Source organism: Geotrypetes seraphini, chromosome 3 (genome assembly GCF_902459505.1).
Source record: "Geotrypetes seraphini chromosome 3, aGeoSer1.1, whole genome shotgun sequence".
NCBI classification, from domain to species: domain Eukaryota; kingdom Metazoa; phylum Chordata; class Amphibia; order Gymnophiona; family Dermophiidae; genus Geotrypetes; species Geotrypetes seraphini.
Window position 1 is genome coordinate 351222404 of NC_047086.1, and position 27540 is coordinate 351249943.

The 27540-nt window shown below is 45.5% G+C and overlaps 1 protein-coding gene across 1 annotated transcript in view; it reads left to right on the forward strand.

The window, feature by feature from the left end:
* Positions 1 to 23552, forward strand: part of SMYD2 (SET and MYND domain containing 2) — a 149368-nt gene extending 125816 nt beyond the window's left edge. The window contains exons 11-12 of the mRNA XM_033937613.1: positions 15055 to 15163; positions 17869 to 23552. Coding sequence (XP_033793504.1) covers positions 15055 to 15163; positions 17869 to 17949 — 190 coding nt within the window. The 3' untranslated portion in view covers positions 17950 to 23552. The remainder of the gene's footprint in view (positions 1 to 15054; positions 15164 to 17868) is intronic.
* Positions 23553 to 27540: the final 3988 nt, after the last annotated feature.

The following is a 27540-nucleotide window of genomic DNA, read 5'->3' on the forward strand; positions in this document are numbered from 1 at the left end:
AGGAACCCCGCGACCCTCGGAGGCGTCCCCACGGGATCCCCGCGACCCTAGGGGGCGTCCCCACGGGATCCCCGTGACCCAAAGGGGGAACCCGCGGGATCCCCGCGGGTCCCGCGGGATTCCCGTCATCCCCGTTCCCGTGCAGCTCTCTACTCCAGACGCCGTGAGGGGCATCGGTCCAGGCATTCATCACGGCACTCCTCGCGCCACTCTGAGGTTTCGCCGCAGAAGAAGCTGCCACGTCTGGGGTACTCTTCCTCTGATGTGTCTCCCCCGGAGGGGCCGGAGTACGAGGAACCGTCTACCTCTTTTTCTCCATGTCGATCCCAAGTCTCTCTGGATCCTGAGGCCTCGACTTCGTCCAGTCCCTCTCGGAGACCTGTACTGGCGGATCAGTTGTCTTTTTCTTCTTTTCTCAGACAGATGGCGGATGACTTGGATGTTACCTTGGACACTGGGTCTCGATATTCTAAAAAGTATCTCGACTCCATGCACGCCTCACCCTCCTGCGGAGTCTCTTCGACTGCCTCTCCATAAATTGCTTGATCAGACATTTATGAGATGTTTTGAGACGCCTTATTCTATTCCTGCGGTCCCGGGCAAATTGGATGCACGATACCGCACAGTCCATCATAAGGGGGTTCGAGGGCTCTCAACTCTCTCACCAATCCCTACTGGTTGAATCCTCCCTCAAGCGATCTCATCCCTCCCAGGTGTACGCCTCCGTTCCACCGGGTCGCGAGGGCAGGACGATGGATAAATTTGGGAGGAGAATCTACCAGAACTCGATGATGGCTTCCCGAGTTCTTAATTATAATTTCTACTTTGCATCTTATTTGGAGTTCTTCTTGCCTGTACTTCGAAGATTTACTCCCTACATCGATTCTCAGGCTCGTTTTGAATTCGAGGAAGTGGTAGCCTCTCTTTCCCAGCTTCGTCTCCAGCTTATGCAATCCTCATACGATGCCTTTGAGCTTTCGGCACGTGCTGCTGCCTGTTCCGTGGCCATGCGTCGGTTGGCATGGCTTCGGACCATTGACATGGATCCGAACCTCCAGGACAGGCTTGCCAATGTGCCTTGTGCGGGAGCGGATCTGTTTGACGAGTCCATTGAGACGGTGTCGAAGAAGCTTTCTGACCATGAAAAGTCTTTTCAATCTATCCTTCGGGCCAAGCCCAAGCCTCAACAGTCTCGGCCTTCTAGACCGCCCTTGATCTATCAGCGGCGTAACACTCCGAGGCAAGCTCCGGTTGCGAGACAACCAGCGAAGCGGTAGCCTCCTCAGAAGGCTCAGCAGAAACCTCAGCCGCCTGCTGCACTTAAGGCTACTCAGCCTTTTTGACTCCATCCCAGGGAGCTTAACCAACATCGTTCTGCATCCCCCTGTTTTTCCCATCGGGGGTCGCCTCTACCACTTTTATCATCGTTGGGAGGCTATTACCACCGACCTCTGGGTCCTTTCCATCGTAAGGGAAGGATACTCTCTTCAATTCCATCGGGTCCCGCCGGACCACCCTCCAAGAGAGTATCCTTCCAACTTGACGCAGACCGCCCTCCTTCTTCAGGAAGCTCAAACTTTGCTCCGGCTTCGGGCCGTCGAGCCGGTCCCGATGGACCAGCACAACCGGGGTTTTTACTCCCGGTACTTCCTCGTCCCGAAGAAGACGGGCGACCTGCGACCCATTCTGGACCTTCGGGTCCTCAACAGGTTCTTAGTCAAGGAGAGGTTTCGCATGCTGACCCTTGCTTCTCTCTACCCCCTCCTCGAGCAGAACGACTGGTTATGTTCTCTGGATCTCAAGGAGGCCTACACTCACATTCCCATTCATCCGGCCTCCCACAAGTTCCTCAGATTTCGGGTGGGACATCTACATCTGCAGTATCGAGTGCTTCCATTCGGCCTGTCCTCGTCTCCCAGAGTCTTCACGAAGTGTCTGGTGGTGGTGGCCGCTGCACTCCGGAACAGGGGTCTTCAGGTGTTTCCCTACCTCGACGACTGGCTCATCAAGGCCCCTTTAGCTCCAGAGGTCATTTCGGCGACCCTGGCCACAATTTGCTTCCTGCAGAGTTTGGGCTTTGAGATCAACTTCCCCAAATCTCATCTACAGCCCACCCAATCTCTCTCCTTCATCGGGGCGGTCCTGGATACCATTCGACTCCGAGCATTCCTTCCTCCTCAGCGCATGGATGCTCTTCTTCATCTCTGCCAGTCTGTGTCTTCTCGCCAGTCCATCTCAGCGAGACACATGATGGTCCTCCTGGGCCACATGACCTCTACAGTTCATGTGACGCCTTTTGCCAGACTCCATCTCAGAATTCCTCAGTGGACCCTGGCTTCTCAATGGACTCAAGTGTCAGACCCGTTGACTTGACACATCATGGTCACTCCTGCTCTTCGGCAGTCTCTACTTTGGTGGATGACGTCTTCGAATCTATCCAGAGATTTGCTGTTTCACACTCCTCCCCACCAGAAGGTTCTCACAACCGATTCCTCGACCTATGCCTGGGGGGCTCATCTGGATGGGCTTCGCACTCAGGGATTCTGGACCAGTGCGGACCGACTCCATCAAATCAATCTTCTGGAGCTCAGAGCCATCTTCTATACTCTTCAAGCTTTTCAACATCTACTTCACGACATGGTGGTCCTCATTCGCACAGACAACCAGGTTGCCATGTATTATGTCAACAAGCAGGGGGGCACGGGATCGGCCTCCCTCTGCCAGGAAGCTCTCAGAGTCTGGGATTGGGCGGTTCGCCACAATGCCTTCCTCAAAGCTGTCTACATTCAGGGGAAGGACAATGTCTTGGCAGACAACTTGAGTCGTCTCCTCCAGCCTCACGAATGGACTCTCCATTCCAACCCCTTTCATCAGATCTTTGCACAATGGGGGACGCCTCAGATAGACCTCTTTGCGGCTCCCCACAACTTCAAACTGCCTCAGTTTTGCTCCAGGATCTACACTCCTCATCGCCTCAAGGCAGATGCCTTTCTGCTGGATTGGGGGAATCGCTTTCTGTATGCGTTTCCTCCCTTTCCTCTCATTCAGCAGACTCTGGTCAAGTTGAGATTCGACCATGATTCTGATAGCTCCTCGGTGGCCCAGACAACCTTGGTTCTCCCTTCTACTTCAACTCAGCAGCAGGGAGCCGGTACTTCTTCCAGTGTTTCCTTCACTACTTACTCAGCATCAAGGATCACTGCTTCATCCCAACTTGCAGTCTCTCCACCTGAAAGCTTGGTTCCTCTCAACGTAACTCCTCACCAGTTTTCCCAGGCGGTGAGGGATGTTTTGGAGGCTTCCAGGAAGCCTGCTACTCGTCAATGCTACTCCCAGAAATGAACTAGATTTTCTTCCTGGTGTGTTTCCAATTCTAAGGAGCCTCAGCGAGCCTCCCTATCCTCGGTATTGGACTATCTTCTACACCTGTCTCAGTCTGGTCTCAAGTCTACGTCTATACGAGTCCACCTGAGTGCTATTGCGGCTTTCCATCAGCCTCTGCAGGGGAAACCTCTCTCTGCTCATCCTGTGGTTGCCAGATTTATGAAAGGACTTTTCCATGTCAATCCTCCTCTCAAACCTCCTCCAGTGGTTTGGGATCTCAATGTTGTCCTTTCTCAGCTTATGAAACCTCCTTTTGAGCCTCACAACAAGGCTTCACTTAAGTATCTCACCTGGAAAGTGGTTTTTCTGGTGGCCCTCACGTCTGCTCGCAGGGTCAGTGAGCTTCAGGCCTTAGTGGCGGATCCTTCTTTCACAGTTTTCCATCATGACAAGGTTGTCCTCCACACTCATCCGAAATTCCTTCCTAAAGTGGTCTCTGAATTTCATCTCAACCAATCCATTGTACTTCCAGTGTTTTTTCCAAAGCCTCATTCTCATCCTGGAGAATCAGCTCTTCATACTCTGGACTGTAAACGTGCTTTGGCTTTCTACCTGGATCGCACCAAACCACACAGAACTGCTCCTCAACTTTTCGTCTCCTTTGATCCAAACAAGTTGGGTCGACCTGTATCAAAGCGCACCATCTCCAACTGGATGGCGGCTTGTATCTCTTTCTGCTATGCCCAGGCTGGATTACCCCTTCCCTGTAAGGTCACAGCCCATAGGGTCAGAGCAATGGCAGCCTCTGTAGCCTTCCTCAGATCGACACCGATTGAGGAGATTTGTAAGGCTGCCACTTGGTCCTCGGTTCATACATTCACCTCTTATTATTGTCTGGATACTTTCTCCAGAAGGGATGGACAGTTTGGCCAAACAGTGTTACAAATTTATTCTCCTAAGTTGCCAACTCTCCCACCATCCCATTGAGGTTAGCTTGGAGGTCACGCACTAGTGAGAATACCTACCTGCTTGTCCTGGGATAAAGCAATGTTATTTACCGTAACAGTTGTTATCCAGGGACAGCAGGCAGCTATTCTCACGTCCCACCCACCTCCCCTAGGTTGGCTTCTCTGCTAGCTACCTGAACTGAGGAGACGCGCCCAGAGCATCGGGCGGGAAGGCACTGGCGCATGCGCGGTGCGGGCATCTCGAAACTTCTGAGTTTCTTCAAGCAAAATATGCTTGTGAGACGTCCGTATCAGGGCTCTGTCGGATGACATCACCCACTAGTGAGAATAGCTGCCTGCTGTCCCTGGATAACAACTGTTACGGTAAGTAACATTGCTTTTTCTAACAAATGCGCTTCTACAGATCTCCCTCCTGCAATCTTGGTTGGTTGGTTTTCAGCACCCTCTCGTGCCAAATAATATTCCATGATCTACTAAATCAAATGTGCTAGACATATTGAATTAAAGTAACAATATGTTTTTAACCCAAACTGAGTTTCCCTTTTACATTTGATATCAATGTTGCTAATACTGTTTCCGTACAGAAATCACTTTGAAAGTACCTGATTTGAATAATGTACAGTATTATATTTATCTAAATAATCATCTAGCTGGGAAGCCACTAATCCTTTCACAACCTTAGTTAATAGAAGGATAGAGGCAATGGGTCAAAAATTTGTAATCCCATTATTAGAAATATTGGGATTTTTAGAATTATTCTCCCATCATCTTTTAAAAAATTGTCCAATAAGAAACTACTGTAATTGTATTAATGTCTGTTAAATAGCAAATAAACTTAGAAGTTTAGAAATATCATTCATGCAATATGAGGAGGAATACTTCTTCCTTAAATAATTAAACACTTGTTGAAACGTGGGTGATGTAAATGAGGACCGATTCTTGTATACTGCATAAACTATCAGCCACTCTTCCAGTTCCAATTTAGAGAGTTGCGCGGGGACAGAAATCAGGCCCGTCACCGCTGGAATTTAATCCATCCCTATCCGCCCCTGCCTGTCCCTGTAAACTTCAGAAGTAATTATTTCATTTAATTATGCTACTGAGTTAAAGGCTCTATAGAGACCTATTTACAAATAAGCAAAGACACATTATTAATGTGGAAATATTAATTGGGAAGAATACATACTTTATAAACGGGTCTCTGCCAGAGCCTCTAATGTAAAATATAAATACTCCAGCTGATGAGGGCCCCCAAGCTATGTCAGCTAAGGACTTCCTCTGAAGGTGGCCAGGGGTTCCTTTTGCAAAGCTTGGCAGGCAGCAACAGTGTCCCTGAGTCACAGATGCTGGCACCTCAGTGGCTCAGGGATGCTACCAGCAACTGCTACGCTTGGTAGAGGAAAGTTCTGGCTGCCTTTGGAGGAGGTCCTCAGCTGGTGATGTTTGGGGATCCCTACCAGCCACAGCAAGTACTTAAACACTGGAGAAATAAAACCAGAAATGCATTTCCTTTTCTGTTGAATACAATACAAAGACATCTGCTATATATATTTCCCAAAGCTAACATATTTTAGTCAATAAATTCTTTTTTTACCTTTGTTGTTTGGAGATTTAGTTTTCCATCAAGTTGGTCCCAGTTTCTGGTTTTTCTGCTTTCCGGTCTTTTGCAAATTCTTCTGTTGCTGTCCATTGGTTCCTCCTACCATAGTCCAGCATTTCTCCCTCTTCCCTTCCTCCCATTGTATAGCATCCTTGCTCCCTTCTGTCCTGGATCAATCTCCCTCTTTTTCCTCTCCCCACTCCACAGCATTTCTTCCTCTATCCTCCACCCCAGTGTGCATCATGTCTTCCACCTCTCACTGTCCATCATCTCTCTCTCATTCCCTCCCTTGCTGCAAAGGGAGCTGGGAATGAGAAAGAGGGATCCAGGCTGCATCTCTTCTCTACTCTCCCTCTACTGCCACATCTAACATTTTTCCTTCTCATCCCCTGGACCATGTGCAGTATCTTCCTTCCTTGCCCACCAGCACCATGCCCAACATTTCTCCTTCTATCCTTCCTCTCCAGCACCATGCCACATTTCTCCCTCCATTCCCTCCACTACTATGTCCAACATTCCTCCCTTTTGTGTCCCTTTCAATCTGTCCCACTGTTCCTTCTCTACCCTCTTATCTTTCTCTTCCCCATGTACTTGTACCTCACTCCTCTCCCTCCCTATGCCCCCAAATTCTCCTCTTTCTTCCATTCCCCGTGTGCACCATCTCTCCCTCACACATCATGCCCACCAATTCTCCCTTTCTATTCCTTCCCCCCACCTCAGCATCTCTTTCCCTCTCTCCCTTCTCTGTCCCAAGTTCATGCCTTCTCGCTCATGTCTCAGTACACTCCCTCCTTTATCCCAAGTTTGTGTCCCACCCTCTTTCCCTTCCTTGGTCCAACGTACACCCTCCTTTCTGTGGCCTAACTACTTTGGTGCCCCCCCCCCCCCCCCCCGCAAGACTACCGGAGCAATCCAGGTCTGCCGCCTCCTTCCTTCCTTCAAGCCATACTTCGTCTCAGGACCACAGGCCCTGCATGCTGCACATGGCTGTCCCAAAGCCTTACCTCTGACATAAGCTCTGACGCCGGAGGGAAGGCTTTCGAGTTGGCTACAGGCAGCATGCTGGGAGCACTGCATGCTGCTTTCTGGAGGGGAGAGTACAGATGGAGGGCAGGAAAAAGAGGTGCACTACAGTTTCGAGCCCCCTCAAGGTGCCTCCAACCCTGCAGGGTCCCTGTGACCCTGGGGGAGTCCCCAAGGGATCCCTGAGGGGGTCTCCACGGGATCCCCGTGAGACCAGGAGGAACCCTGTTGGATCCCCATCGACCCTGTTCCTGTGCAGCTCTCTATTCCAATTCCCACCCATTCATTCCTCCCCTCTACTCAGTGCTGCTAAAATATATTATATGAAAAACCCCACGTGATGCGTGTGTGATTTGTGCATTCTATATACCTAATGCACCTTATATTTATGTCCTGGTAACTCATTTCACATGAAAATACTCTGAATAGTTCATGACTTGCCTCACTATTCATCAGGCTACTGTGCTTTTATTAGTCATAACGTTTGTCAAATTTTCATTATTTAGTTTTTGCTTATATTTATTTGCATTTCTTACAAAATAATGTAGGAAATATAACTTATCTTTTCTTCCTCTTATCAACAACTGTCAGGGACCAGCAACCAACATGGTCCATGTTTCATGGTCACTGCCTTAGGGAGTTGGTTCCCTTTTACTTGCTGCTACAAACATTGAGTCAAGGTTGGCAGCAGAAAATTTTTGAGGCACAATTTGATATCGGACAACTCCTGAAAGTTTTCAGGAGCAGGCCCATCTTATTATATGGCAGCAGTCAGTTATACACGACAAAGTCTTTAGGAAGTGACAGACACCTGGTTCCTTCTTTGAGGTTGCAATTTAGGGCTAGTAGCCTGAAATATGGAAAAGGCCAAGCATGGCTCTAGTCAGCCGCTTCATTTCAGAGTCCACATCAGTTTTCCTGAGTTATGTTTCTCCTGCATATGCAGATGCTCTACATTTTTTTAAATTAAATCATTGTAAAAATAACAGTTTGAGGACTAGTTTTTTGAATTTATGCTAGCAGCTAAGTCTTTCGTGCTGCTTCAGTCAGACAGCAGAGGGAGCCGTAAAGGAAACGGCACCCAGTGTACTGCATTCAAAAGTTGTGAATTTTGTTAATGCCTTCCCTTTTTTTTTTTTAACTCTTTATTAATTTTTCATTCAAAAACAATGCATTAAAATATACATTTATATATAATTAATTTCAAAATTGCATTTACATCAGTCATGGAAATACTTCAAAAACTTTTATCCCCTCCCTCCTTCCACCCCAATACAAGAACAAAAGCCAAATGCATTATTTCAGACATAGTGAAACTCATATTGAACTTATTGATCAATGAAAACATCAAAATATAATATCCATCCACCCACCCTCCATGAATGTGTAAATCAAATAAGAAATTAGGAGAATAAACCAGCTAATCATCATTAATAAAATTTGTCAGTGGGCTCCATGTTAATTTAAGTAACTTATTATTACACATCATTTCTGAATTCATTTTATCATATTTGTAGCATAAACATAAAGAGTCCCGCCAAAAGGAGAAATTAAGCCAATCCCAATTTTTCCAGTTTTTGGTAACCATTTGCATGGCTATCCCAGTCTTGATGGAAAATAATCTACTTTTATACTTGTCTAAAGGAGGTTTAGGTGACAACAATAACTGAATTAATGCCTTCCTTGACTAATGGCCTAGCTCAAATAGCTTTTAACAAATGGAAACTCCATCTAGAAAGTAAAAGTGCATTTAAGAAGCAATGGGCCACAGTAGACTTTCTTAAAGCATAAAACTACTTTTTTTTCACCTTTTCCCTTGTATTATACAGAGACCTATCTTAACTGCACACAGTAAACACTTCCCACTGGTTTCAACAAGTACACACCTGTGGCTTAGCCACAGGCAGGCCTGGGCCACCCACTTTAGGCTCAGGCCCACCCAAAATTCCTATGCCTTTGTTATGACTGGTGGGTATCCTCAAACCACATCAACTACAATAGTCATTTGTTGGCAAAAACTCCTCCCTGTCCCACTTGCTTCAGCCCATAGCACTGTCCAAGCCGTGGCATCGCTTTGGCCTCCCCCTCCCCCCTTTCTGGACATGCTCAGTTTCAAGCATATGCAAAAATTGAGCATGCACTGGGAGATTGAGACAGGGACAGCAGCAGTGCATGGACAGAGCCACTGGCTAGAGCAAGTGGGAGAGGCAGGAGTTCTTGCTGCTGGAAGACCCTTGCAACTGGTAGGGCGTTGGGATTAGAAAATGACATGGGGAAAACATTTGTCCCTGTCTCTACCCTGTCCCCACGAGCTTGGTTCCCGTCCCCACAAACCATCTGATCTGATCCTCACAAGCCTCGAATAGATTTATACTGAATTTATTTTATTAAAGTATAAAAAGAAATAATATTCTATACAATTGTCATTTTATAAATCGGAGTTCTGGCTGCCGAACTAAAGGAAGAGATCTTGAGCTGGCACAGCTACATTACTACTTTATCCTAAAGAAAATAAATAGAATTTTTTTCTACCTTTGTTCTCTGGTTTTTGCTTCCTTTATCTTCTTGTCATTCTCGTCCTTCCATCTACTCTGCCTTCTCTCTGCCTCTTCCATATGGTATCTACTCTGTTTCTATGCCTCTACCAAAACTATCTATCTCTCCCTCCTCCCCCTCCCCCCAATTGGTCTAGCACCCATCTTCTTCCCTCGCTCCATGGTCTGGCATCTCTGTCTTCTTAATTATGCCTGGGCTAGGGAAGCATAGAAGGGCTGGTTAGAGAGCACTGGCACCTGTTTTCTCCTAACCTAGCTACCCTTCCCAAAATACTTTTCCGCATCATCCTCCCAATGTAGTAGACTAGTCCTGCCCTGGTGCATTCCAGGATCCATCTTACAGGCAGGGCTCCACCATTTTGAGGATGACGGCACCTGAGGCAGGAGCGAATGGGCCTTCCTCCTGCCTCGTTTTAGGTAATGGGTCTTGGGGAAGAATTGATTGGAGGGAGGGACTGAGTGGGTGCCACTAGACACCAGGGACTCTTTAGGAAGGGGGGGGAGAAGGAACAGAGCAGGGTCACTAGACTACCAGGGCAAGGATGGTTGTTTTTTTCCTTTTTTTTTTTTAATATCGGGAGAAGGGGAGGTGTCAAGAGGGGGGGGTCATTAGACTGCCAGGGCACTTTTTTTTAATATTGAGGGGCAAAGCAATGGGTTTGGCAGTATAGGCAGGCTCAAAGCCAGCTGTACTGCAAGGCTTTCTGTATCGTCCCCAGAGCATGTATTTGCAAGGGGACATACAGATGGTGGTAATACATAAGTGACACACATCCCTGCTGCATTTAGTGGCCCACACTTCTACCAGCTCTAGCATTAATATAAGTGTAGGTGCCTATACATTAGGTGTGCTGATACCAGGTTTTGCTAGTGTTCTAGAATGGAATCTGGGCAGATACGTTACATTATGGAATATATTTATAGCACATAACCTCAGGTTGCCTAAATAGAAGTACCCACTCAGAATTACTTCCACAGAGTATGTTACAGCCTTCAGGGTTTTTTTGTTTGATTTTTACAAAAAAAACTCCTGGCATATCCATCTCTCCACCAGCCTTGGTAAAACTTAGGTTTGGTGCTGATGGCATCATCTCCTTTGCACCTACAACCAGGGTACCAGTCAGCATGAAAGCCTGTAGCAACCCTACTTACGCTGAAGACTTATCCACAACAGGAAGATGGTCGGAAACATCTTTGAGCTTAAGAGACATTTCAGCTGCAGTTGGAACCATCCTGGCAACTCTGACTTCAGAGCTTTCCTGAGGGGGAAGAAACACACAAACCAAGGGTTAGGCAAATGGAGGAGCTGGTTGAGGTAATATCCTTGGCTGACCTTTCCAAAAGACATGCTAGTTAAATCAAGAAAGACAGGTATCTAGCAGAGAGCAGTGCAGCAGCATCTCATCTGCCTGCCATCAACTTGGATATCCCCTCCATCAGTTTTCTGTGCATCTGTTATCAGTCACTCAAACAGAAAACATAAGACTGAATTAGCACTTTTGAAACTTGACTAGTATCAACTGTTAAAGCTTCAGCCAAGCTACAGACCATTTGTGCATCTTTCATGTATGATTATAATTCAGTCATCTTTACTGATCACCGCTAGTCCATCACTGTACTCTGCATCCCCTGATTGGAGTGAATCTTCTTTTTGCTGCCTCACCATCCTCTTAGGTGCATATTGCACAGAAGTATTCAGCGTTTTTGTTTTTGTTGGCTCCCCTCTGCACGTTTTCTATCCTTCCCGTCTCGGTCTTAAACTTCTGTCGCTCACCGTACTGGTGTGAATTTGGGGACCTTGTGCTGATGGAGTGAGTTGACACAGACAGATAACCAGCCTAGTTTCCCAAGGGGTGGAACGCTATCATCCCAGCGAGTCCTTCAGCCTATACTAGTTCATAATCTGACATTTGTGGTCTTGTGTAGACCCTGGCTCTCTCTCAGCTGGCAGAGCTCAGAGCTACAGCTGTGTCCTTATCTTTTTCCTATGCAGACGTAGTCAGGTTGAAAAGCAAAAAAAAAAATTTGCATCCATTAACTGATTTTTAGAACAATGAAAATGAATCATCTGTGTACTGTGTAATTCTCTAATGCTCCCAACGAAGACCTCACTAAGGATCCTACAAAAGTCGATATGGTTTCAGCTTCCCAAGAAAGATTTGTTGCTTTATAAGTCACTTCAGAGCTGCACTTCATTTTCTGCAAGTAGTCCCAACATGTCATTGTGGCCATGTTTAAAAGGAAAAGCAAGCCATACTATACACAGCTACTTGTACATGGTTGCTGTGTAAATGGAGTGCTTGCATACTAGTTTGTTTTCTTTGCAATAAAGAGATTTAAATATAAATTCTGATTTGTTGTCCATCTCTATATATGAAAAGTGTTAGGAACATCTGTCTCCTTGCCTATTCTTGTTTGAATAATCCGTAACATCTGTTTGCTGTGGTGGCAGCTGCGGCTCACTGGGCTGCAAGTTTCAACATACTATCCTATAGTGACTCCAATATCTATTTCTTGGATATGAATCCTAACTCAGAACCCAGCATTTTAGCTTGTGTGGATTATTTTTCTTATGTGCATCACTTGGCACTTGTCCCCCATTAAATTTCATCTGCCATCTAAATGCCCAGTCTCGCATGATCCTTCTACAACTCCTCACAATCCTTATCCATTTGGAATAGTTTTGTGCCATCTGCAAATCTGATCGCCTCGTGCCTCATTTCCATCTCCAGATCATTTATGAATATGTTAAACAACATAGATACCACAACAGACTCTTGAGGTTCTTCGCTGTTGACTGTTTTCCTGTTGGAAAATTTAGCCTTTAGTCTTATTTTCTCTTTCTGTTCAGCCAGTTTGCAATTCACAAAATGATATTGCCTGAGGAACTCTTGTCAAACGTCATCTGAAAATCTAATATAATATGGGGCTCATTTTCAAAGCATTTAGACGGACAAAGTAACATAATCAAAATGCTTTGAAATTGAGCTCCTGTATCGGTCTGTTCATTCTAATCCACACCTTCAAAAAAAAATCGAATAAATTGATTAGGCCCATACTTCTTTTATTCCTATTAAGCTATGTCTGGTTTATATACATTATATAAGTCACACAATACATCTCTGCTCTGACCAAAGAGACGGAGATAAAACACCTCAAAACCCTGACTGAATCCTTCAAACAAAAAGGATACAACCCCAAAATCCCCAAGAATAGTGCCTCCTCCCTCGAAATACCCAGGGAAAACCTATTGCAGTATAAAGACAAGAAAACCACAGAGAAAATCCCTCTGCTAGTGACTTAAAATCCAGAGCTGGAAAAACCTGAGAAAAATTATAAAAGATCTACAGCCACTACTCCAGGAGGATGAATTACTGAAAGAAATATTGCCAGCTCCACCTATATTGGCCTTCCAGCAGCCATCTAATCTGACACAGAAACTAGTAAAAAGCAAACTCCGAACACAAGTTAACAAAGAAGCAAATAGCACACATCCTGACAATATAATAAGCTGCAAAATGTGCCAACACATTTCAAGGGAAGTCACTCGAGGGGGGGGGGGGAAACGTTCAGTATCAGGGGATCTTACACATGCTTATCTTCTAATGTGGTATATATAATTCATTGCAAAAAGTGTCAAGGGTGCTACATTGGAGAAACAAGCCAGATGCTTAAAAACTAGGATCAATCTATACAGATATCACCTTGGTTGGACAACGCTTCAGAAAACTAGAACTCCGCATCGGTGATTTTATGGTAAAAATACTAAAAGGAAAGTTTGACAATCTAGGAATATAAGACCTTTGAAATCAAAATGTAAAAATATTTTAACACCAACCAGTCAGGATTTAAAAAAGATATTGGTTTTCTGTCACATTACAAACTGTAAAATTATGTTGTCTTGTCACCTTCTCTTCATCCATTCATATCGATCTGTCTCTCACCCAACTAGCTCTCCCTGTTTTCTCACCTTACCTACCCCTTTCCCCTTCCTGTGAGACTGCCATTGGAATGGTTTTATGTTTCACTTTTATATTCAGCTCTCCTTTCGTATTTGCGGGGATCAGAGGCACAGCTCCCTCACGAATATTAAAAAAATTACAAATAACTTTAGAGCCCCCACCCTGACTCCCTCCCGCCTCCTGGACCCCTCCACAGCTTATCTTTAAAGCCCTGGTGGTGAAGCGGGACAGGAGTGATCTTCCTACGCTCCTGCCCATGCAGATCCACTATCAAAAATGGCTGCCTCAAGTTCCTGCGTTGGCCTCACAAGACCGCGGGAACTTGAAGCAGCCATTTTTGATAGTGGATCTGTACAGGGCAGGAGCGTAGGAAGATCACTCCTGTCCCACTTCACTGCTAGACCACCGGGCTTTAAAAGTAAGATGTGGAAAGGTCCGGGAGGGGGGATGGTGTGGTTTAGAGACTCGCAAATAACCGAGTTCGGGAATCCTAATCCCACGAATATGGAGGGGGAGTGTATTCTGATATTTATATTACATTGGTGATTTTTATTCCGCCATTACCTTGCGGTTCAAGGCGGATTACAGAAGAGGATTTCTGGACATGTCCAGAGGTGTTAGAGTAAAGCGGGTTGCTTCAGAGGATTGAAATGTTTCATATTTGCCAACATTTGCTTGTTTCTGATCTGAAGAAGGGTTACCTTTGAAAGCTAATCAAAGAATGCATTAAGCTAGTCTAATTGGTATTGCCTCATTTCTTTTATGTTTTATTTCTATGTGAGTATATCACCATAATGGCAACCATTATGCATAAAGGCTTATGCATTCTTTGCATAAGCTATTTTATAAAGGCTTATGTGCCTTTATAAAATAGGTTCTAAGAATCGGCCCCAGTAATGTGCATGTTCACTTGTACAAGTTTACTCTTTGGGATTTGAAGGGAGAGAGAACTGGGTTGCTTGGAGCCTGAAGAAGGACAAGGCAGGAGGTTTCAGGCCTTATGGTGGGGGATTTTTATGCAAAAACATGACAAACTGAAGAATTTTTCAGAATTTAAAAAATATTGTGCACTACAAACATCTTGAGCTCTACAAATCATATAATATCACTGACATATGTACAGTGGGACCTGAACTAAAGCATCAGCTGCTCTGAATGGTAGTTGAACTTCACCCAGCCAGAAAGTTTTTCTGATTGGTTTGGTAGATCATATGGAGCCCGATGCTCAAAACCTAATGCTGGCGTTAAAGCAGTGGTCTCAAACTCGAGGCCCTCGGTATGTTTATCATCACATGCGCTACAGGGTTTGCCCTGTTGGCTTTTCTGCCAGAGCTTTGAGCATTAGTGCCATGGTGTCTGTGGAATGACTGGGTATTATCATGTTACTTCAACGGGCATTATAAGAACCCTCTAAATATTGTATGGACTTGGGGTTCTGGTTGGTACAGCACCATGTACTCTTTGAACCCCACATCTAAAGTCTAATAATTTGAAATGGTAAATACTGCAGACTTGAAAATTGCACAAAGTATGAATTTCATTTCAAAATGTATTCATTCAGAAATTGTGCATGTGACATCTCACTGCTAAGTGAAGATAATGGCAAATCCTTTGTTTTACAGTAAACATTACCCGTCATACTCTCTGAATGTTGCCTCTATGTGGCTGAAATTGGGCAGGTTATATGTAGGACTGGAAAACAAGACATTGGGCGTGAAGGCTCTTAAAAAGGTATCAATTTTCTAATGTTCTGACCTATGCTGAACATGATTTATTATTTTTTTAACTGAAAATTCAACCTATCAGGGGACTAACGGTAAAATCCATGAGTAATTGCATGCCTCCTCATGCTATTAACTTGGGCGCAAAATCATGATTGGCTTGCAAAATTGCATGTGCAAGTTATAAAATAGTACCAGTTACATGCTAATTGTTAAATGAGGCGCTAATTAGCCTCAAGTAGCAATAATGGTTCACAAATTGATGCTAATTAGCACTGATTTGCAGTTTGTGAAACTGCACTTAGGCCTAGATTCACTAAACTCACCTTTCCGATCTGATCCATGAGCGATCCGTGGCCAAGTCTTGCCGGGCGACCGATTCACTAAAGAGTCCCCATGCAAGTGATCTGATCGGATGCACGTCCACAAGCGATCGAGACGCATGTGCAGGAAGCATTCCAAGTTCACGAGCCCCGCTCCCGCTCAGCGTTTAGGCAGGGATCCGGGGAAGCCCCACCTACTCTCTATAATGTCCACCCAATCAGCGCTACAGGGGGAAGGTTGCCAAGTGGAATGCACTTCATTATATGCTAGCAGTTATTTGATTGACATCATCAGGGCTTTGCTAGTTAAAAATTGCTTGCCGGACAAATCAAATTATTGTTTTAGGACTTTTGCTTTGCAGCCAGACTATGGAACAGAATACGCTTTAAACATGTGGGTTAAAACCACGGGCTGGCAGGGCGGCAGAGAGCAGGGTGCTTTTTTGCACAAGGGAGATATTTTATTTTCATGGTTTCAGGGCGGCAGGGCTGGGATATCAGGGCGGCAGAGAGCAGAACAGTTGGCAAGGACGTGGGTAGTCGCTTCTTTTTGGATCGGCCAGCCCAATCGGTGTTCCTCCTTCTGTTTAGTGAATCGCTGCCTTTCTACTTTGCATGACATTTCCCCTCATTTGGATGGGCGGATCGGATCGGGTGGGAGGTTGATCGGCCAGGAGGATAGTGAATCAGGGCGGAGAAGGCTCACAAAGCTTAGTGAATCTAGCCCTTAGGCGCCATCCATCAGATTCTCTAAAAGGCACCTAGATCAATGTGCCTAGCCGATCTAGGCACCTAACTTAATTATTCAGAAAGCTTAATTGGTGCCGATAACAAGCAGTTAGCATATCAGAATTGGCTTAATTTGAAATGTCATAACAAGCAATACATTTGTTTTTAAAAAAAGGAGGTCAAAAATAACTATTTATGAAAAGTAATAAAACTTGAAAGTAACTTAACTTCTCATTAGACCACCAGAAGCAGGAGGAGTGTCTAAACTATTAGGGAGGAAAAGATAAATAAAAGGCAGCTTAAATTAAAATTAATTGGGTTGTAGGCGCCTACCAGAAAATTTTAAGCACAAAGGGTATGGACAAATTAATCATGTCAGTGCCCTCTTATAAAATGCCTTGCGTGAAAGCTTGAGCATAAGTTTCCTGGCGCAAACCTTTCACTGTGGTTATGTGGACTATAGGGCTCCTTTTACAAAGGCGCTTTAGGGCCTTAACGTGCGGAATAGCTCACACTAGCCACTACCGCCTCTTCCTGAGCAAGCGGTAGCTTTTCGGTTAGCGTGCGCTAATCTGGTGCGTGCGCTAAAAACGCTAGCGCGCCTTCGTAAAAGGAGCCCATAAAATTCATTCATTTTTGCGCCTACTTGTGGAAAGTGCACGTTAACACTGCACTGGTGTAAATGCTACCACATACTTGTACTGTGCAAGTCAAGTAGGTATACATTATAAAATAGGTGCGTGAAAATAAAGTTGCCCTTACAATATATATTATAGCACTGTTGTCTTCAGTTACTATTTATATTTAATCCTCTGAGAATTGGTTTGAATTAAGATACAGTGGTACCTCGGTTTACGAGTGCACCGGTTTGCGAGTGTTTTGCAAGACGAGCAAAACATTCGCAAAATTGGCACCTCGGAAACCAAGCGCGCTTCGATTTGCGAGCACCCCCCCCCCCTGCGAACCGGCACCCTCCCCCTTCTGCCATCGGGCACCCCTCCCCCCGCCGCGACCTGAGGTCCCCCAAACCCACCCGAACCCTCTTCTTACTTTGCTGTAGCCTCCGCAGCGGCACCGGCACCAGCATGTCCTGTGCGTGGTGCCGGTGCCGGTGCCTGAAGATCTGCTTCCTGTGCTGGGCCTTGAGCATGTGCGCATGCTCAAGGCCCGAGAGTTCATGTCGAACGTGAACTCTCAAGGCCCAGCACAGGAAGCAGATCTTCAGGCACCGGCACCACGCACAGGACATGCTGGTACCGATGCCGTTGCGGAGGCTACAGAAAAGTAAGAAGAGGGTTCAGGTGGTTTGGGGGGACCTCAGGTGGCGGCGGGGGGGTGCGGATCGCGGGGGGGAGGGTGCCGGTTCGCCGGGGGGGCGTTCTGGGGGAGCAATGCCGGTTCTTGTGGGGGGAGGAGCAGCACTGCTGGCCTCGGGGGGGGGGGAGGGGGAACCTATCAAAGCGAGTTTCCATTATTTCCTATGGGGAAACTCGCTTTAATAAACGAGCATTTTGGATTACGAGCATGCTCCTGGAACGGATTATGCTCGTAATCCAAGGTACCACTGTATTTAAAAGAAGAATTTTATATTTACTAAAAGTCTTAAGTAGGTACTGCAAGACTCACCCACTTAGCTTCATTTACAAAACTCTGTCTCTTCCAGGCTCTCAATATCATGGAGGTGGCACATGGGAAGGATCACCACTATGTTGCCGAGATTAAAAAGGAGATGGCACAATGCTGAACTCTGTAGTGACTTGGCATTTTTCATTTGGAGTGGAAAGCCTGGCTTTGGAAACATTCGACATGTGTCAAACTTGAAGGAATGCTTTCAGATTTGATGGGGTTCAGGTGGCATGCAAGGTTGCAAATTTGCCGCAGCAGGTCCATGCCTATTGCACATTTTCAGGGGTGATTCTAGAAAGTGGGCGCCTACAGTTCACCACATATGCACGCATATGCTGAATGTCTGCCTTCTGTAAATATGTGTGCATCTTACATAGTGTGTATTTGACAGGTGACATACATGTGAGTGACGTTCGGGCACATAATGGGTGGAAACTGACTTTCGCTTACGTGCTTAAATTGCAGAATATTTTAAAATTAGGAGCGTATATCATCGGAACACAGATGCACACATATACTTCTCCGCTATGCCTGCTGGAAGTCTGTGCACCTAGTTGCATATGTGCATACACTATGTATATACCAGGTTACACTGATAGTCGACTTTCCCTTATAGAACAGGCACTTAAATACCTCCATGGGCTAAATTCAGTAAATGGCTCTCAAAAATCGGCTGTCTATAATGAGTAGGCAAAGATTGAGTACCCATTATAGGATAGCATTGAGTGCTGATTTGGGTACTACTATTTATTATTTCTCTAGTGTTGAAAGGCATACGCAGCGCTGTACATTTTAGCGTACAATAGTCCCTGCACCTACCAGGTGTAATTCCCCGGCCAATTTGGGCACACATCCCTAGTATTCTGTAACGCTGTACTGTAGGTAATTGCAGGAACACCCCTAACTTGCTCATGCACCGTCTGTGGCCGCACCCCCTTTCGGACTGCATGCTATCGGATGAGCGCGCATATTGTGATAGACGCAGGGGTAGGGAACTCCGGTCCTCGAGAGCCGTATTCCAGTCGGGTTTTCAGGATTTCCCCAATGAATGTGCTTGAGATCTATGTGCATGCACTGCTTTCAATGCATATTCATTGGGGAAATCCTGAAAACCCGACTGGAATACGGCTCTCGAGGACCGGAGTTCCCTACCCCTGTATAGAGTAATGCATAGCAAAATGTATGTCCAGTTCCTAATTGGTGCCAATGATTGCCCAATTATTGACACTTAATTGGCTCCTTAGCCAATTTAATTGGGTGCACATCTTGGATCAGCGTCCAATTTGGGTGCCATATATACAGCAGAATCTTGGACTTTAAGGTTTACTTTGACATTTTTTGACTAAATGGTCCTATTGGCGATGATTTATAAATGCCTTTTCTTTTATCTTAAGTAAAATGTAGCATTTTCATGCTTGTTAGATTGAAATCAAGTGCAGAAAATTGACTAAATTTTCTCTAGTAAGTTTTACTCCATCCAAATAATTTTTTTAAAAAAGGGTACCACAACATTCTTAGACGATTTCAGTTCTTTTATTCTTTAACAAAGTTTTCTCTCTTTTATCTTTCTACACAAAACTTTTTCCCCCTTTTTTCACTGTTGTGTATGTCCTCGTATCACTGCTAGTTTTAGTGTATGGAAATTTGCAGTGTAGAGTATGGTGTTAGCTACAAATTTACCCCATTGGCCCTAATTCACTAAACCTCCAAACCGTGCACGATCCGTTTCCGTTTGCATGCCGGCCGACAAATTCAGTAAAAGCCTGCATGCAAATGGGGATGATCGTTAACACGCCCCCTACCCACAGTCAGAGTGAACCCCGCTCATTCGCACACCCTGACAGTAGTGACAGGAGAAGCAGCCTTGTGAGTTTGTGTGTGAGGGGCACATTTTTTTGACAGGCCTGCCTGTCTTTTATTAATTTTTTTTTTTATGGGGCAGATATTTTGCATGTATAACGCACGCAAAATATCTGTGCCATGGAAAAAAATGAATAAAAAAGACAGGCAGACCTGTCAAAAAACCTGCAGACCTGACGGTAACTCAGTTACCGACAGGTCTGAGCAGTCGGGTTTGTCAGTAGCTAAGCAATTGTAAGTGAATCAATCTCTTGGCTATTTTGCATGGAGTTTTACTAATTTGCATGGAAGGATTGGGATCAGATCGCTATAGGCCTTAGTGAATAGTGCAGAAGGGAAATTTGGTCGCAAAGGGCTCACAAACCGATCGGTTTTCTTAGTGAAGTTGGGCCATTGTTATCCAGCCTTAGGTTTGGAGCATTTATATAACAGGGCACCTGGTTTGAGGGCAAGTACAATTACAACTACGATTTATTAGACATAATATACCGCCCTATCATAAAAGGTCTTGGTGGTTTACAATATATAATGAAAAGTGGTTACAATCAAAGCACACATAACCAAAGCTAGAGTCCAGAGCTACAACTGAAAAGCTTGCCTGGATCTTTCCATCCAAATATTAGCAGGAAACCGATTCCAAATCATAGAAGACACACTTCCTTGCACCAATACTAGGTGAGCCCTGGAGGAGGCAGGAATAACAAGTATCTGTGTTGGAGGAACACAAAATCCTACCCACAGTATAAGAACCGATCATAGTAGCCAAGTAAGAAGGTCCCTTATCATGCAATGCCCAATGAGTTAGCATTAAGGGGGAAATTCTCTAATCAGTAAGTAAACTTAGGCCCTGCCAATGCCTAAGTTAACTGAAAAATGCCATCAGGAAACAGCAAAAGACGGCAGTGTTGAAGTGCCTAACGAAGCCTAAATAAAAGGCGGCTTTAGGCCATGGAACGCCAAAGTAGGTGTGGCCAACGTCGGACTGTTTTCAAGTTTATTTATAATTTGATATACCAGCCAAGTATCTGACCGGTTTACAATATTTAAAAATTTATAAAACATTAAAAAAATAAAATAAGGCAGATTATAGCCTAGACGGGACAAAGTTTGGACATGTTGGATATGAGAGGAGGGAGGGAGATTTTAAATTACATCAAAAATAAGAGGGGGGAAATACAGGAGGAAAGGGAGGTTGCTTCTTAAAAGCGGTTCTCTTTTTTTTTATCTTTGGAAAGGAGACTTAACTGCAGTTTTGGTATGCGTCTTTGAACAGAAATGTTTTGAGATTAGTTTTAAATTTGGTTAGAGAGTTTTCACGGCGGAGATGGTGTAAGGCAGGCTAAACTGGCTACTTAGCTGGGATTTTCGCCTAGCTAGGCGGCTGAAATGTAGACCTGGGAAATTGTGGCCTACATTTCAGCCGCCTATCTTTGCCACTAGACCGCAGCAGCCATAAGCTGATCATGGCAGGGGAATTTATCCTCAATCAGCTGAGCCCTGCCGGCTCAGCTGATCAGGGATAAATTCCCTTGCTGCGATCGGCTTATGGCTGCTGCGGTCTAGCGGCAAAGGTAGGCGGCTGAAATGTAGGCCAGGATTCATGTTCATGCTGGACATAGCCAGTGCTGGGACATCCATTTCTCATGTAGTTTAGAACAAGCTGTATGTGGGCAGATCCTGTTTTTTCTACAATACTTGTGACGTGGACATACGTATGCAACATACTGACTTGGACCTCCTTATTCTGTAGTTGGACATCCTTTCTAAAATCTATCTCGGGTGTGTGTGTTTTATAAAATAGCACCTAAGTAAGAGCCTACTTGCCCTCTTAAACCAGATGCCCTATTATAAAATTTCCCTCAGTGGCGTTCTTCAGTCATACTTAAGGCTGGACAATGATAATGGGACAGTCTGTTGGGACAGAAATCACACCTATAGTACAGATGCAGACACAAATACCTATTGTGAAGCAGGTGTAAATGTTAGTGCCTAGATTATTCAAGTTGACATGTAAACGATCATATTTTTTTAATGTGTGCATGTACTTACAAACATTGCCTGTGCTGCACTTAAACGCCATTCTGTGCATGCCTGTGACCAAAGTATGCATCATGTCATAGTGTCACTGTCCTTTAAGAAGCCATTTATGTGCGTATATAGTCACATAACATGCAATCACGTTCTAAAATTGCGTTCCATATGTCCGAGGGTAGTAGAATGCCTTCATTTCCTAGTGCATCTGCTGATAGCAGTGGAAGTGTCACGAGATTGTGTATGTATAGTTAATTTCTCTCAGTAGTTCTCTTAAAGCATTATGAGGCTGGAACACCTTGAGAAATTTATTTTTTTTATTTTTTTTTTGCAGGAGATTTATTTAAACTAAACTAAACTAAACCTTAGGTTTGTATACCGCACCATCTCCACAAGCGTAGAGCTCGGCACGGTTTACAGGGTTAGGTTGAAAAGGAGCTACAATTAATCCTTCAGTTCTGGCCATAGTGAAAACGGCCCCAGTATTCAAAGGCATATTTGTTTGGATAATAGCATTCTCCAGATTAATGGCCTAGGATGCCCCTGTACATGGATTTTTTAGCACCACTATCCATGGAGTACTGCTGAAAATCATACTGGGAAGCTGTCTGGATAAATTTAGGCCAGTGAAAAGACTGTGGGAGAAGACTGAATATTGCCACCCTCTATATAATGGCGATTCTCACTTCTCTATATCTGTATTCAGTGTAAAAGAAAATGATAATCACTCTGTTTAAATTTAGGTCCAGTTATGCTCCGAGTGGGATCAGGTAGCAGGATGATAACCTCCCATTTTGTACAGGATCTCAGTATCAGCCAAAATGTCAAGAGACATCCTTAGCTATTAGAGATTCCCAAACTGTGGGTCGGTCAGGACTTGGCTGCACTTCCAAGGGAATCATAGTTTATTTGGCTACCATCTTAAAGTCTTGAATATTCAAATCCAACAACTTCAGCATAAATACTTTTCCCAGCCCAATTGAAAAATCAATGTTTGTAGACATTTAAACAATTAGGTTAATGAGATTGTTATACTCAGTTCTTTGAACAGTTGAAGAATCTTAGTCTTGGTCATAAAAAGGATAAGCGCTGCCTTAGATGATTCATTGGTTATGTGTGACTGTTAACATAAATATTATAACATTAGATGTGTTCATTGGCTTTTCTTGCCTTCTGACACAACAATTAACTGTTGACAACTCTTAACCACAATAGAATAAATTTATATCATTCACCATTTAAAATACAATAAAAAACATTTTTAAAATACCTATTTGATATTTATATACCACTTCCCAAAGCCATATCTACAGCAGCAAACTCCAAGGTGTAAATTAATAACTGGTCCTTTTTAACATCACTTAAGAAAACAAATATCTTGGAATATAACGTGGCTGTTAGTTAATGAAACTCCCTTTTGAACCCCTGGAATCCCTAAAATATAAAAGTCTGACCCAGAAAACGGTATTCCTAGCTGCTATTTCTTCAACAAGGAGAGTGAGTAATTGCAACCAACAATTTTTTTTTCCATGTTTAGGGCTAAAGATCTGGAATGAGTTGCCTGCATCAGTGAAAGGCTTATCTTTTTGTCCTTGCTTATGCTTAAGATTTCAGTTTTAACTCTGAGAAATGTAATTTCATTTTAACTCGGAGTTTGTTCCAAGGTGTTATTATTTTTGAACTGAATTATTTTTAGTATGTTTGTAATTTTGTGTTGTTGTGTTTGCTTTCTTGTATTTATAATGTAGATGTTTGTTTATATGTACCACACCTAATACCGCAAGGGGATGTGTATATTAAATAAATAAATGATGATGATGGTGCATTTGATTTTTCCAAAATAGTTTTTCAAAGCTTACCACCCCAGCATCTAAGGCTACCATCTCAAGATGGGTACGGATGGTCATCTCAGTATATATTGTCTGTGGCAAGCAATTGCCGGTCTGAAAGCACATTCTACAAGAAGCATGGCTTCGTCTTCTTGGCTGGAAGCTTGGGTGATTTTACCTTGGGATATTTAAAGTTCAGTGACCTTGTCCACTCTGCATACGTTATCTAAGTTCTATAGAGTGGATGTAGCAGCATGGGAGAATATTGTCTTTGGGTCCTCTGTGTTACAAGCAGTCACAGAGGTCCTGCCCTAGTTTTCTGGGACTGCTTTTGTATGTCCCCACTGTCAAGAATGACACACCTATGCTAATATCTTTTCTAGTAGATGGGTGTATTATTCTGGAACCCCCACCCTGTCAGTTATTTACTCCACTTGCCTACTGTCACATTCAGGATGTTTGTTTCAAAACTGAGGTTTTGATGACAGTGTGTCCTCAAGAGTATGAAGAAAGCAATGTTACTTATCGTAACAGTTGTTATCCAGGGACAGCAGGCAGCTATTCTCACTAGTGGGTGATGTCATCCGACAGAGCCCCGATACGGACGTCTCACAAGCAAGTCTTGCTTGAAGAAACTCAGAAGTTTCGAGATGCCTGCACCGCGCATGCGCCAGTGCCTTCCCGCCCGATGGTCCGGGCATGTCTCCTCAGTTCAGGTAGCTAGCAGAGAAGCCAACCCAGGGGAGGTGGGTGGAACATGCCTGCTGTCCCTGGATAACAACTGTTACGGTAAGTAACATTGCTTTATCCCAGGACAAGCAGGCAGGTATTCTCACTAGTGGGTGACCTCCAAGCTAACCTCAATGGGATGGTGGGAGAGTTGGCAACTTAGGAGAATAAATTTTGTAACACTGTTTGGCCAAACTGTCCATCCCTTCTGGAGAAAGTATCCAGACAATAATGAGAGGTGAATGTATGAACTGAGGACCAAGTGGCAGCCTTACAAATCTCCTCAATCGGTGTCGATCGGAGGAAGGCTACAGAGGCTGCCATCGCTCTGACCCTATGGGCTGTGACCTTACAGGGAAGGGGTAATCCAGCCTGGACATAGCAGAAAGAGATACAAGCCGCCAACCAGTTGGAGATAGTGCGCTTCGAGACAGGGCGTTCCAACTTGTTTGGATCAAAGGAGACGAATAGTTGAGGAGCAGATCTGTGTGGTTTGGTACGAGCCAGGTAGAAAGCCAAAGCACGTTTACAGTCCAGAGTGTGAAGAGCTGATTCTCCAGGATGAGAATGAGGCTTTGGGAAAAACACTGGAAGTACAATGGATTGGTTGAGATGAAATTCAGAAACCACTTTAGGCAGGAATTTAGGATGAGTGCGGAGGACCACCTTGTCATGATGGAATACTGTGAGCAGAGGTGAGGGCCACGAGGAAAACCACTTTCCAAGTGAGAAACTTGAGGGGAGCCTTGTTGAGAGGCTCAAAAGGAGGTTTCATAAGTCGAGAAAGGACAACATTGAGATCCCAAACCACTGGAGGCGGTTTGAGAGGAGGATTGACATGAAAAAGTCCTTTCATAAATCTGGAAACCACAGGATGCGCAGAGAGAGGTTTCCCCTTCAGAGGCTGATGGAAAGCCGCAATAGCACTCAGGTGGACTCGTATAGAGGATGACTGGAGACCAGACTGAGAGAGGTGTAGAAGATAGTCCAACACAGAGGATAGAGAGGCTCGCCGAGGCTCCGTAGAGTTGGAAATACACCATGAAGAAAATCTAGTCCATTTTTGGGAGTAGCATTGACGAGTAGCAGGCTTCCTGGAAGCCTCCAAGACGTCCCTCACCACCTGGGAAAACTGGTGAGGGGTTATGTTGAGAGGAACCAAGCTGTCAGGTGGAGAGACTGCAGGTTGAGATGAAGCAGTGATCCTTGATGTTGAGTAAGTAGTGAAGGAAACACTGGAAGAAGGACCGGCTCCCTGCTGCTGAGTTGAAGTAGAAGGGAGAACCAAGGTTGTCTGGGCCACCGAGGAGCTATCAGAATCATGGTGGCATGGTCGGACTTCAGCTTGACCAGAGTCTTTTGAATGAGAGGAAATGGAGGAAACGCATACAGAAAGCGATTCCCCCCAATCCAGCAGAAAGGCATCTGCCTTGAGGCGATGAGGAGTGTAGATCATGGAGCAAAACTGAGGCAGTTTGAAGTTGTGGGGAGCCGCAAAGAGGTCTATCTGAGGCATCCCCCACTGTGCAAAGATCTGATGAAGGGGTTTGGAATGGAGAGTCCATTCGTGAGGCTGGAGTAGACGACTCAAGTTGTCTGCCAAGACATTGTCTTTCCCCTGAATGTAGACAGCCTTGAGGAAGGCATTGTGGCGAACCGCCCAATCCCAGACTCTGAGAGCTTCCCGGCAGAGGGAGGCCAAGCCCGTGCCCCCTTGCTTGAGGACGAGGCAAGTGCATGGTATCGAGATATTCCTTCGAGTATCGAGACCCTGCATCGAGAGTAATGTCCAGGTCATCCGCCATTTGTCTCAGAAATGAAGAAAAAGACAGCTGGTCCGCCAGCGCCGGTCTTCGAGAAGGACTCGACGAAGTCGAGGCCTCAGGCTCCACCGAGGCCTGTGAACAACAGGGCGAATAAAAAACCTCAGGGTCCTCGAACTCCGGGCCCGGAGGAGGAGACCCAGCCGAAGCAGAATACCCCATCCGGGGCAACTTCTTCTGAGGTGAGACTGTCGAGTGTCGAGAGGAATGCCTCAAAGAATGTCTGGATCGATGCCCTTCTCGATGTCTGGACGGGGATCGAGTCCGCCTGTGAGAATACTGGTCCCCAGAAGCCTCCAAGGAGCAGATAGGACTCGACGCTGTCGATCGAAGAGGTGGAAGATTCGGTGCCTCCCCAGAAGCCGCCCAGGCTTGATAGGGGGTCCGGAAGAACTCGTCCTGCCCCCTGCTATGCCCAGGACTGGGAGGCCTCGAAGGTGGACGCCACACTGTGTCATGGGGCGGAGTAATAGGCTCCAAAGGAGGCAGTTCACTAAGGGAGGCTTTTCTCGAGAGAATCGGTTCCAAGGGAGGTATCTCTCCAGGAGGGGTCTTCTCAATGGAATCGGCTCCAAGGGAGGCATGTCACTAACCGAGGACCGCCTCGATGAGCCGGACACCGCCCGCCCCTCCTCCACGCCGAGCAACGAGGTCGAGCGGCGCGGAGGAGGGGGAGGGGGCGGCCCGCCCCTCGGGACCGGAACCGGGAGGTCACCCTGGATCGAGGCAATCAGCTGGGGACCCATTGTGTGCATGAGTTCCACAAACTGAGCCTCCAGAAGGGACTTCAACTAAGCCGATATGGAGGGATCTGCACCAAACGGGGGCTCTACCGCACGGTCTCCGTGCTCTTTCGGTGCAGCGTGCTTCTGCTTGCCAGCCTTCGGCACTTTAAGCACCACCGGTGGAACTATAGGGGTCGGTATCTGTTCCGAGGAGAAAGAGGAAGGCACCAGGGTCGAGGCCGAAACCGGCGTGAACGAGGCCGGTTTCAGAAGGCCCGAAGCAGCCGGGGAGGCAGAGGGTTTCGTCGACGAAGTCGAAGCACCAGTCGATGTCGAAGCTGTAGGATCCGACGAAGCTTCCATCTTGAACATGGACTCCCACAGCAGGCAGCGGCGCTTAAACGCTCGCGCCGTCAAAGTGGAGCAAGGTCGGCACGATTTCGGAAAGTGATCCGGACCCAGACACTGGAGGCAGCGTCGATGTGGGTCCGTGAGCGAAATCGAGCGCTGGCACTTGCTACACTTTTTAAAACCGGTGATCGGCCGGGACATAGGCCGGAAAAGCACCGCCACAAGGTCGAAGGCGTGGGGCCCCAGCCACACGGCCGACCCGGTGTCGGAAAAAAATTTTTTTTTTTTTTTTTTTAAAAAGAAATCAAAGAAAGAAACAAACGCACGGGAGAGCCAAAAGAACCCAACCCGCGGCAATATA